The following is a 13059-nucleotide window of genomic DNA, read 5'->3' as shown; positions in this document are numbered from 1 at the left end:
TCCGTTTAGCCTTAAGGAAATCGCTCTGGAAACTGCCACAGCAGCCGCAATTTTTTTTTCTGATGCTGAAATGCATCTAGGAGGAAATGGAATAAATAAGTTATTGGCTCTGATACTTCTATTAATATCAGTAATGAATTGAAACAAAATAAAATGCGAACAAAAAGCAGCTTGGCTTAATTTATATTCTCCCCAATTTCTCAATGTGTGGGAGATGTGTAACTGCATTTTCGATTAGCGGGCTATGTGAGTTACTGATTGTCTCTAGGGAGAGGTTTGGGCGTATGTTGTGCATTCTGATGCCGCCACAGCTGAAAACGGTCTCTATTTTTCGATGTGAATTAATTATGTTCAAGCTTCATGTCCCCGAATAATTTGATAATTTTAAAGAGTTGAAATGGGCAAATAAACGACGTAACTCACTTTATCAAGTTTCCAAACTTATTCACGACCACTTTCATTTCCATTTTTAACTCATCGAAAGCTACTATTCTTAACAAGTTAAAAAGTTTGGAGAATAAAAGACTCAAGGAGTGCGGAAAATAAAGCTTTCGACTCGAAATGTTTCATTTTCCAAAATTTCGTTTAATTAAAAGTGAGCTTTATTGGGCTATAACGCGTCCTCGGGTTCACCTAAGCCCCTAACTGCGGTTTGGAGTCGCTAAGTGCACTCTGCCGCTGTGCTGGTGTACATAAGAAGCCGAAGCTTCGCAGCAACCGCAAAATCGGAGCATTCCAGCGGCATTTCTGTGTCTCAATTACTTAATGGAATCATTTTCAGTACGACGCTAAAATAATTTTAATTAGAAACACCTTGTATATCATTTTAATTACAACATGCAAATTGTTGTTAGGGTGTATAGAAACATGGTAAAGCAGATGCTGTTGACATCAACTTGTAACAAAGCAGGCAAGCGAAACGCTTAAATTATCTTTCTGTCACATTCACGATTTACGACAAATACATAAGCAATTCGGATTTCGGGGCTATGATGATGCTATTAGATAGTGAAAGTGGATTCAAACAACTTTTGCCCAACTTTGATCGATTTCGAAAAGGTTGGAGGAAACTGCCATCAATTCAATAAGCTCCAAGCTTCAACACTGAACATTATTGTTCTTGGCTCGTAGCGCTTTAATAGACAATATAACAGTTTTTATTTTCTCACAAATTAAATCCTGTTTCACCAGAAAAAATTACTCGTTTTGTCTTAAGTGTCTGCAACCGAGATTCCACAAAGAAGATAAACACATTTTACTTAAAAGCCTTAATAAAATTTGCATAACATTATTCGAGATAAACCGAATGAGTCACCAAACGGAAAACTTGAATTTTATAAAATAGAAAATAGTAATTTTAAATAGCGAATAATCAGAATAAACCGCAAAAATTTACGTAAATGTGCAATAAATTTTTTATTGCCTAGCTAGGTTCGCATTTTTTATGTCTATTTTGATGTAGCAGCAGTCTATAAAATAAAAATGTGATATATCTTAGATAATTTTATTAGGAAGAATATAACATGCCAGGAATAATAAAACATAGGAAAGAATGATAATTAAAATTTCAAAAATGCATATAACTATTTTTCTAACTTTATTAGTCTTCGTTAAAAATTTAATTGTGTTATTGGAACGTGGTAAGTAATTACTAAAAATAAAGTAAGAATGAAAATCACGCTATTAGCGGTGCACAACACAGCCCAAACGACTTTTTTTATGAGATATAAAAGCAGATAGCAACATTGGTAAATTAGTGTATACCAGTTTCCTAATATTATTGACATGAAAGCGTACATTGTGCGAGTTATCACAAAATTGAATCTCTTTAAAGGGCTAATGAAAAAAAGGACGCAAGAAATTTTCCCGACGCTATTAAAATTCTTCCCCGGCAAGTGTTTATGAATATGAACAACGTACAGTGTAAACAAAATTTCGGAAAACCAACTTTGCCAATCACCGATGTGGAAGTTGGATAACTTGTTGATTTGTTTTGGGAACAAAAGTTTTTCGATGTAGCGGCAATATTCCAAATCGATTAGAATTTCTGCTTGGTAATGTGCAATATCCGAGCGAATCGCATCAACATTTAAAGAGACAGCAAAAATATTAGCACCGTGAGCACATTTCATTTCGTGATTTTTCAAGCCGCTGAAAGCGAAAACGTCATGTTGGAGTGAATGGTCGCCACGGTGATACGTCTCGAACCCTTATTTACGCCAAAAGTGGCATTGAACTTTACGGTAAAATAGTGAAGTGACGGAAACAAATTCAACTTTCCGCTGGAGCGATTCCGACGAAATCGATTTAAATTTATTAGAAGCCAGGATTATAATCCTGACGGAACCTTGGTTGTACAAATTTAAACAAGGATGAGTGTCGCAAGAAAAAGGGTCAATGCGAGCGTAATTCTGGATCTGATCTGTGTTTATCGGTGGCCACCACGCACCGAAAGCTCCAATCCAGCCAAGACCAACCGGAGGCGGGTGCTAAATAGAGGATTTTCCTTCGCTCCGTCTATTTTTCTGCTGCAAATGATCAACAACCGAAAGGCACTAATATCGACCCTTATTACATTACCAATGTCTAATAATAGCCCCTTTTAAATTTATTGTTTTTCGCTGATGACTCGCAAGTTTGATCAAACAACTTCCTGCCATTTTTGCAGTGCGTTCCGCCATTTAATCAATTTTCTGTTAGAACGATTAAAACGTATTCGCCGGACCTATGCATAGATTGGTGACATTTTTCAGATTATTAATGGCGCCGCTGTGTCTGTTTTGTGTGTTACGAATAATATTATTATTAATTGCCCAAACCGTCAATAGCAGCATTGTAATATATCCATCATTATGTTTACATATGTACAACATCATCGTTGATTTATACAGTGCGAACCATTAATGACTTTAACCACCCGTCATTAAACAAAGTCAAACCAAATAATAAGGCAACCGTCAGTTCGGACCCAATTTTCAGTTTCGGAGCGGTTTAGCCGTTGCCAATGGGCCAAAATCAGCCCGAAATTACCGATATCGCGCGTTACAAATCTAGTAAAGTGCGACAATGTGTTGACGTTTAATTGCAAGCATGAATTGAATAATTTCATTTAATCTGTGTTCCGGTTTTGGTATCTCTTCGAATCGACAGCGAATATTAGCACTAATGCATATTGTGGCACTGCCAAACTAAATTAACCCAATGTCAGCCAAACACGATCAAAATCGAAAGGACCGGAGAAAAAGCCCGTACGTCGCATGAAGTTCGTACATTATTTGCCCGAAACTGTGTAAAAAATTCAGAAACTTGTGAAGTATAATACTTATGGTAATAGGTGAGGGAAGCAAGATGTTGAAGCGCCCGCACCAGTGGTGAAAAATTAACCAGCAGATTTTCAAGCGATGCGGTTTCTCCAATATCCGAATATTTCACCTGATTATGGATTATTCAGATTTAAGTGGACCCTTTTATCGGGTGCCCGCATGTTTTCCCAAATTATAAACTAGCCCACACTTTCTTACCTTCACACACTGCATTATTAACGAAACTGTTTTTACCTCCGCCGCTCCAGCAGGTCAGTTTAATTAATTCTGATGGAATAAAACAGCGAGAGCGAAATTTCAACCCTCGATAAACATTCGCTAATTATATTGTTCAACAAGAAGTTGGAAGTGTTGGCGGCTTTTTTGGCGGGCAACTGAGCAAATTACTGAGGCGGGAACAGACATTAATAATTAATATGGCGTGGCATCTCTCAAGTGAGATTTATGGAAAAGAACTAAAAGACGGGGAGTTTCTGAGCAAAAACTGTATTAAATAAACTAATACATTTATTTTGCGGTCCTGATTTTGATTAAGTGTCATGGGGAATCAGCGATGCAGTAAAATCTTCCTCAATCCGGTGCCAAAAATAACCCACGGAGCGAAATTCTTGATTTATCGGCGTACCTCTATTGATAAAGAGATCTAGAATTCGCGGCCTCGGTTTAAGAAATCCTGCTGATTTATTGGCCAGAAGACAAATTATCAAACCGGACTTCGGCCAACTTTTTTCATTAGACATTATAGCCTACACAAAGGATCGTGATTGGACAAAACATACATTACAATGGAAAACAACTCAATAGATGATAAGAAATGAAAAATGGGAAATCTCACCCCCGGCATTATTGTTTCCTTAATGGAACACATATCGTGTTGTTTCGAGGGGTTTAAGTTCATTGCTAAAATTAACTCCCAGCAAGCAAGTCGACAGAATGAAAAAATCTTAACTCATCTGCAATGAAATCATTGCTTGCTTACGTTCCATTTTTAAATATTTACCGAAACAAAAACGCAAACAGTATTACGCGTGGAGAAATATAACCGGGTCTGTTTATTATTGTGCGTCGGGACTAGGCAACTCTAATGAAGTTGGAAGTTTGCAGAGTTTGCAGCAATATCACCTTCCCTTATTATTCCGCTACAACTTTTTTCTTTTAACAAAGTTCGGCTATTTTCCGAATTATTTTACACGGAACCAAATTTTAATGTGTTTGCACTATTTTTGCGTAGTGATCGTGAGTGAATGCATGAAGGACATATCTTATGAATTTCAGAGTGTATTTAATCCAATTTTCCGGTCCATGTCTCTGTTGTAAAACGGTGCAGAGCTTTCGCATTGACCCAATTTATACATAATTTGAAAGAGGAGCCATAACTAACAGAAATTTTTGCGATTTTGGACTATGCCAAGTGAGAGTATTGACATTATTGACGACAGAAATTTGCATAAACATTGTTAATTGGTCTGTATCATAGATCATAGCAGAACTATGGTGGTAACTGATAATAGATCTCCCGAATTCTCTTTTATTAGAAGTATTGATTGGGCTATTTTTGGTAAAGCATTGACATGTTTTTCTCGCCGGTTCATTTAAATATAGGTCGATGAAGCTTTGTTTAGGTTATTTCTTGGCAGTCGAAATGGGCCTTATTTATTTAGGAATTGACGGAAGTGCATTGTTTGAAGCACGTTCCGGTCTTTTAATAGATTAAAACCACCGTATCGCGTATCTTCCATAATTTACAAAGACAATGCGAAATCACTTCAGTATGAATGTAGTAAAAGTTTAAGGCCGTAAAAATCCTCGTTGTTTGCAAACAAATTGAAACTTGGCTCAACTTTGAGCTAAACTCTTTAAAAGTTCTTCTAGTAAATAAAAAGCGGCGCAAGGCGTAAAGAATTCTGTGAATAAAATCGGCCTTCACCAATACGTCTGATTTTACAGCTTAACCAGTCGATTAAGTTTAATCGGAACACGCCAGTTTGAAAAATAGCGCTTCCACCCGCTAACATAATTGAGCGGATTAAAGCTCAGCGTCAGGTGAATTCCATGGCAGGTGTCGAAACATTCGTTAGAATACAAAAAATTGAAATATATCACCTGATTCAATTACTTTTTCCTGTGGAACAAAAACGCCCAAATAAATCATGTTCCAATCCTGTGTGAAGCATTAAGTTTATATACGACATGAAAATCAAAACGTACACCGAGACCATCCGTCATTGTCTCGTTTCGACCCAACTCCAGACAGAAATGACCCGGATACTGCGAGATTTTTATTCCCGGCCACGCTACAATTAAGAACACGGACAAACAAAGCCAATTACGCCCAGCTATAGGCATGTATCAGCGAAATCAACCGCAGAAACAATAAAATAAAATAAAAAGACAGCTCTCCGACGTTTCAGTTTAAAGCATCAAATTGAAAATAAGGCGTTTATTTTTATATTTGTAGCTATTTTTACGTGTGGGTATTGTTAAAATATTTAGCGAGATTCCCCAGAGTGAAGCGATCAAGCCTGTACTCCGTGGCATGAAATTTTGCACTGCAATATTGAGCGTGCTCGCAAAACGCAAAAGTCTTTTTGTAAATTTATTAAGTGACTTATGAACCCTGAATTTATAACTGGGATTCCAATCGATTAAAAACATGCCCAGTTATGCTAAAATTTCAAGAGCCTTTGACAGTAGCGATATCATGTATGCTCCAGGTTCTAACACTAATGAAATTCCCAACATACTTTCAGAAGAAACTGCTCTTTTTGCGTAATTAATGCCAAATTATGAGATTCATTTTACATGCCGTCTTTCCATATTCTCGTCGTGAAAGAAAATGTCTTCTCACATTTATTTGTACAAAAATTTTAGATTTCAAATCTCGATATAGGAAAAAGAGCCAGTCTTCCGAGCGCATTTTTCCGCACTCGTTTCAGCACGCTTACTTTACCATGAAAACAATTGTACGTTTTGAAACGCGCACTACTCGTCCATTTATCAAAAGCTAAGTGTTTCTAAATTTATTTCAAATGAGTGTCTTCGGTCGGGAAGACCAACACCATTTTTAACTCGTTAACTTGGCCATTATTAATCGCGAAACCACAATGTCGGCAAAGATTTGAATTATTTTGTTTGTAAGCGCCGTTTGCGTCATGGCTGTTCTATTTCAGTAGACTGTACAATTGGATTTCACCATTAAAATGTCACATTAAGTTTGATTCAACTTTTCATCTTGGTTTTCATTGATTTTCTTCGCATGTTCTTGTTTCGTTTACAAGCTGCGGTGTTACTTTTGCGAAAAATCCGGAGTCTAATCATAATTTCGTACAGTGCCACTTTTCAATTAAATCAGTTTGAAGCGTTATGTAATTTGCAAATAAACTTTTGTTCGTTATTGTGCAAGTTTCCGTACTCCCCGAAGTAGCTATGATTGGTGCATGTTTCGCGTAACGCCAAGGAAAATTTAAATTAGTTGTAAAGTTATCCTGGTCGGATTTGCCGTTACTTAGGAGTATTTCGATAGAATTGCTCGGTTCGACTAAACAACCAAATTTAATCCCAACGTCTGTTAGTATTCTCCTTCCGTCCCCTTTTTAATCTGCGACTGGCGAGCATTTATCTGGGCAAGCCGCTTGTGCCATCGCAGAAGAAGTAGCAAGTTGCCGCCGCGTGAGTTGATTGATTGTAGCGGCCCTATCAGGGTGAATAATCCCGAATGGGGTGTAATTAGGAAATGAAGACGTCCGCATGGGAGAGCTGGCGCTGTGTAATTGTACAAAGTGTAGAAACTGGTATAAACGGCATAAACGGCACACCAGTAGCTATACTCCAGTCATGTAATGATGCGCGATAACGTTGCGCCGGTGGTTCCTTCAGGGATCTGTTAGTACACTGGCGTCCGTGGATTGGGAGTATCGTGCGTCGCGACGCCGTCGATCATACGTGCCCACCACGCGGACTTGATGCATCATGGGTATATCATTTTTAAATTTTCCCCGCAATTTTGGCCGCATGTCTGTAGTTTGGCCCATGTTGAGCTTTCTTTGCACATCCGGCGGACAACTGCCCGTTTGCCCAAGTCTCAACTTCTTTCAACTCACCCCATAAATTATTGATTTGACCGACTCTCGATACCATTCATGGAATAATTAATGACTAGTGCATGATTGTTCCATCAGTCCCAAATCTGGGGTCTTTGACTCCCGTCGCTTTTTCCCGAGAAACTGCGATGCTAACTCACCTACTCCTTACCCATGCATTAATAACAGCCCAAAATTATATTACGACTTAGGTGTATTTTTTGGTAAGGTGGTGCTGCAGTGCCGCTTCCCACGTTTAAATAAATCTCCGGTTATGTTCCAAAACACGCTGCATTATGTTAAATCAGACAGTTGAGGATAATGCCTCACTTCCCTGCAACTTGTTAATGAATAGCTTTAGTTAACGTGAACTGGTTAAAAACAGCTTTCACCGCATTATGGACAAACCCCGATAAATTATGCACGACTCATCTATTTATTGCCTTCATCTTAATAAAGCCTGTGCGATTAAACATTGTACTCTAAACAATTTAATCTACGTTCACATAAATTGTAATATCACGTCCCTCGGGATCCGCTGGGTTTATAGTGGAACTGTTTTTACCCCACGTGATGCTTTCATCCCATTTATTGTGTCATTTGCATAATTCGATGCAATCGTTTAATACGCTCCTACAGAGTTGCAAAATTATTTATACGTTTTAATTAAAGACACTTAAAAACTTTTGATTAACTTTTCCATTTTATTGCAACTATTATCCCAAATCGCCAAAGAAACGATTAACTGCACCAAATTGAGCCGATTCGGAAGTGGGGCGTTAAAGGGTGCCAACTGCAAACTGCGCTATTAAAAATTTTTATGTCTTTCGCTCCAAGTATTTAATTAAGTGATAAACCGTTGCTGCGTTATCAATACCTATCCGCGTTTTCGCGTACTTTGCTTTTTGGTTTTGGTGTTTAGACCCGATGGCAAAGAACAATATTTGTGCAGGTCATCAGATAATTGCCACTAGGTGCTTAACTTCATCCGGTCTTATCGCACTAACAAGGGTGACTTTAGTGTTATGTTTTCTACGTACCTGAATCATGCCTAGCTTTATTATTATAGGTGTGCTTCCAGGGTGTTTTCAGCCGGGCCTGAATTAATCATTTAATGCTACAAGCTGGTCTGAAACCATAAGTCGTGCTTTTTACACCATTCGCGCTATTTTCGTACGTGAATAATAAACGGAAATGTTATGCGCGAGAGCTATAAAAATTAATCGAACTTAAATGAATCTTATTTTTAACCCCATTCAGGACTGAGATAAGTGAGTGATTCAACGTATCATAACTGCACTTGGCACGGCGATTTTCCAGCTTATTTTCAGACCAATTGTGGTTCGTTTACCCTCATAACAGGATACAGAGAATTACAAAATTTAATCAATAGGGAACTATAAATTTATTTATTTATGCATATTTAGTGGTCACAGAGCATCGCATCGAATATGCCGTTACACATGTAGTTACTGAATTAAGCCAACACATCCAAATATCCATGAATTTTGGTCGGAACTTTCAAACAAGCAAAAAATTACAAGTTTACGTTGTCAGAAATAGCAGATTTGATTTACATGCGTAATTTTCTGACTGGTAGTTCAGCCGGATGATTCCGATGTTTATTGCAAAAATCATTAAATCAATACATTTCATTACTTCATCAGTTCGGGGATCTAATTAAATCACATGAAATGAAAATCGCACGGATTATTCAACACGGCATTCGTTTTATTTTTTTATATGACAAACTTATTTATGCGAGACAACAGACTGTGTTGTTGAAACAATGTAAATGTGTACATACTTGATAGTAAAATTAACATTGTTATACCAATTAACTATTGCATTTTACCGGCATTTGCCAAACAAAGTTTGTGTCAATACATCAAAAGCAGACGAAATTGTGTAAGAATATTGAGCTTATTAAATACAACTAACTTAACTATACGCAACACCTTAACAACCCTTTGATGTGTAGAGTTTTTTTTGACAGCTGATTGCCGTTTTTAAGGGATTACGTATTGTAGATGAACAGTTAACAAATGTCAAGAATTTCCTGATGCAATTTCTGGGCCAGCATTTTTGACTTTTGCGAATCAACCTAGCGAAAAAATTTCGTTGTTACTGACCTTTACACATGCAAATTATTCTACATGGCTACTCTTTAGGCGCAAAATTTTGTGCCAACAATTGGATTTTCCTCTCGAATGGAATACACATATCTTATGTGGGCGTATTTTCCGAGTTTGCACAAACGTGTACAAGTTGTCGCCGAAACTTCCCCAAATGTAATCACCATATTCTAGTCCTAGTCGAGCTCTTGCCTCGCCGTTGAAAAGATGTCGGTCCCAATTTTGAAATTGTGTAAAATGGTCGGTGGCCAAACAATGGGGGTAGCCAGCAGACGCGATCTGATTAATTATCGTGTATCCACATGTGGAAATTTTCGCGGCTTGAACGGAGTTGAAGAGGTAGAGGCACTACTATATTCGAGCAATCGTGTGGAATCCTAAACTCGAATTGTCTGTGTACATCTGCCATTCAACCTTTCAATCAAGATGATTTTGATCCCACATTAATTTTGCATGAATGTGTTTAATTTGTGATGGGCCCCAGCATAGTTTAGTACATTAGGCAACTTAAGAGCCCGGTTAGAATAAATCAATTGAAGGCGCTAAGTGGTGGCACTGTTCATCAGAAGGTGGAGTGCGGAGTGAAAAATTGTCGCTCTCATTAGTGCGATTTTTACAATTCCTGCCTACACGCAACAAATGCTTCAAACTGTGTCAGAAACAGACGAGCTCGTTATATAATTGGCCCTTGTGAGATACAGTTTAAACGTACCGTTTTCGCGCAGTATGTGCTTTGCATATTTTTATCTTTACACGAAATGGGCGCTTTTTTGCATTTTAAATTCGCTATAAAACTGTTTTTAATTAAAATCGCTTTTGAAGGAGGATCTGCTTGTCAATCATTCAATTAAATTGTTGCTTTCCAGTTTTCCGCTTGCAGCAGATCTAGTCGGGCTTGAAGAAATATGAGCATTTTATTGACGTATACGTGGAACTTTCTATGAATAAATATTGTTTGTAGGGGGTGATGTGTTCCGCGCATCAACCCGACAAAGAATTATAAATGAAATACGAAATTTTAAATATTGGATACACAAACCTCGCGTGAATACCAGATGAGGCCCAATCCAAATAAAAGCCTCCACCTCAGATCAATTCTTACCCAAATTACGGACTTGGCATTTATTTATTCGGGGAATTTCGTACATTATACACGTTTGTTTACACACAAATCCACAATCTCTAATTCCAATTTGTCGCATTTATTCCACTCACGATTTTTGCGAACAAATCGATTTTCGTATAATAAATATTTTAACAGAAGAATGAAAACGCTTTTGAGCTAATCTACTTGCAGTTCAAATTAGTTATCCAAGAACTCGAATATAATACGTGTACTTGTAACAATAATGCAGGCTCCTGAATATGGCCTATTGTTAGGCCGCTTATTTTGTTCTATCTTTCCATTCACAACGCTTTGTTGGCGAATTTATGCGTGTTAAATATTTTCAGTACCTCCTAACTTGCTTTACGGTGTTTTAGTCACAACTTCGGAAGTAGTTAAGTCGATAAATCGCCAATTCGGAACTTTTACACTCTTAAGGACATTCGCATAAAGTCAACGTTGTGTGATTTCCGCTTGTTCGCTACTTAACGTCTTAGTGCCGAGGATCGCTTTCAGTGCGAATATTTAATAATGTGTTTTATTTTCCGCCTCCACCATATTTCATTCATACGTATAACGCTGTCCGCGTCGACTGTCAGCTCGAAAATTCGCCTAAGCCTGACATATCCTCTCCACTGTTCTAATAATGCTCACCATATTTCGGGATCCTTGGCGATTCTAATGGAGTAGCTAGCCGACCTTTGCACTTGAAAGGTGTGGCCCTTGCCCCGACCCTTGTAATCACAGAGGAATCCGGAAAAATGACCTCGTTTAACTTTGTAATGTAAACACGAATAGTGCAGTTCTGTCCATGTGAGACTAATGTTAATAGAGCGTCCTTTATCTCCCTGAGCCTCGCAACTTTATATCTATTGTTTCAAAGTTAACCGAGTTATTACTACTCTTGTCATAAGACCGAATACCGCCCCGTAATAAAGCTTACAAGAAAATATACTGGTGCAATAGAGCAATCAGCCGTAAATTACGTTGATAAAATCTCCGAGACTGGTCGCATTTAATCGGAATTAGAACAGTTTTTTATTTGTATTGACTGGTCGTGGTCACAAATTTCAAGTGTGAAGTATCACTAATGTAGTTGTCCCCGTCGGGGCAAGTCAGTATATATTTCATTTTTGCTATCTTACGTGCTAAGATATGTCACTTCGTCGTGACATCCTTTCCTCTCCGATGCTTTTTTAATGAATAGCTCCAGAGTCTTTTAAACCTTTCAAACGGCTCTATCAAAATCAATTTTCTTGAAAGAATACATTTTTCACGCAAAAAATGATGCAAATCTCTCGCTTCTGTGCACTTTATTCGACGTTTTGAATAATTTTATGCAGCACCTAGTTTATCTCTCCCACTCCGCCGTCGTGATTTAATGTGCATAATAACTCACGGTTATTGCTATCGCCTAATAGTTGAAACAATAGGGAGCTTATTAGTACAATTGCAATTCCCTAAGCAGTCGTGCTTTTCATTGCAATATTTAAATTTGTCGTCGATAGATCGACGTGGCATTCAGTTGCCTGACAATGGTAACAAGGTGAACGAACCGTCAACGAAATCGACCATTTAATTAAAACAGCCATGAATTTGCAATTTTCCCTATTATATTCGTTATGTTTGTTTACATTTCGACGATTGTGCCAAAAGTCTGTGTAGGCAATTTGGCCGGGAAGACAAATAATTGACCCACATATTCAGCTGAATTGTCAGGGAGAATCATGATCTATCTCTTTTATTGGTAGCAACAGTGCTAGTTTTCTCCAAAAGCGGCAAACAAGGGTCGACAAATTTCGGATGGTCCTGACACAGAAGCCGCAGAACTTGATAAATGAGGCCTTGTCATGACGTTTCGGACTATCATACCATTAGTCGCTTAGGTGAAACACAAAAATGCTAAATCAACTGACGTAGTCGTGGCAAAATAAGCTGTCAGGCGAGGAAATACACAGATATATTATCGTGCGTGTTACCTTATCCGCCCTTTCACCTGTCGCTCCAACGCTGAACGTACCTATCATTAGAAATAAAAACAAAACTGGAATGAAAATATCCATTTTTCTCCGATAATTTTTAACCGCGGTCACCACGTAAAGAATTAGTTGTCTGCGGCTTTTGAGGGCTTTGAAGGAAAAGGAAACTCATCTATTTCGAAATTGGGGCTTAATCACAAATTGAATGAAAGTCTCAAAGCACTTTATTAAGCAATTAATCGCTCCAGCAAAGGTTTCATGCACAAATACGCTTTTTAAACAGCATGCTGACTTTGCGGGGCTTGTGTTTCTGCAGGATAATAGGTGGTCACGGAGCAATCCCAGTTTTCCAACTATATTGAATGCAATCCCGTTGGACGTGTCAAATTATTAAAGCCTTCGCCCGCATCGGAAACGTAATTTTTGTGCGAACCAATT

The 13059-nt window shown here is 38.0% G+C and overlaps 1 protein-coding gene across 3 annotated transcripts in view; it reads left to right on the top strand.

Annotated features, from left to right (window-relative positions):
• LOC657688 (Kv channel-interacting protein 4) overlaps positions 1-13059 on the top strand; it is a 58265-nt gene that overhangs the window by 25488 nt on the left and 19718 nt on the right. Inside the window, exon 1 of one of the 3 annotated variants that reach the window (XM_008201836.3) lies at positions 7141-7296. The exons of the other annotated variants lie outside the window; for them this stretch is intronic. Within the exon in view, the coding sequence (XP_008200058.1) occupies positions 7293-7296 (4 nt within the window). The 5' untranslated portion in view covers positions 7141-7292. Of the gene's footprint in view, positions 1-7140; positions 7297-13059 lie in introns of those variants that run through there. 3 annotated transcript variants of the gene reach the window in all.

This window comes from Tribolium castaneum, chromosome 10 (genome assembly GCF_031307605.1).
Source record: "Tribolium castaneum strain GA2 chromosome 10, icTriCast1.1, whole genome shotgun sequence".
Classification (NCBI taxonomy): Eukaryota; Metazoa; Arthropoda; class Insecta; order Coleoptera; family Tenebrionidae; genus Tribolium; species Tribolium castaneum.
This window is presented reverse-complemented; position numbering and strand designations above follow the sequence as displayed.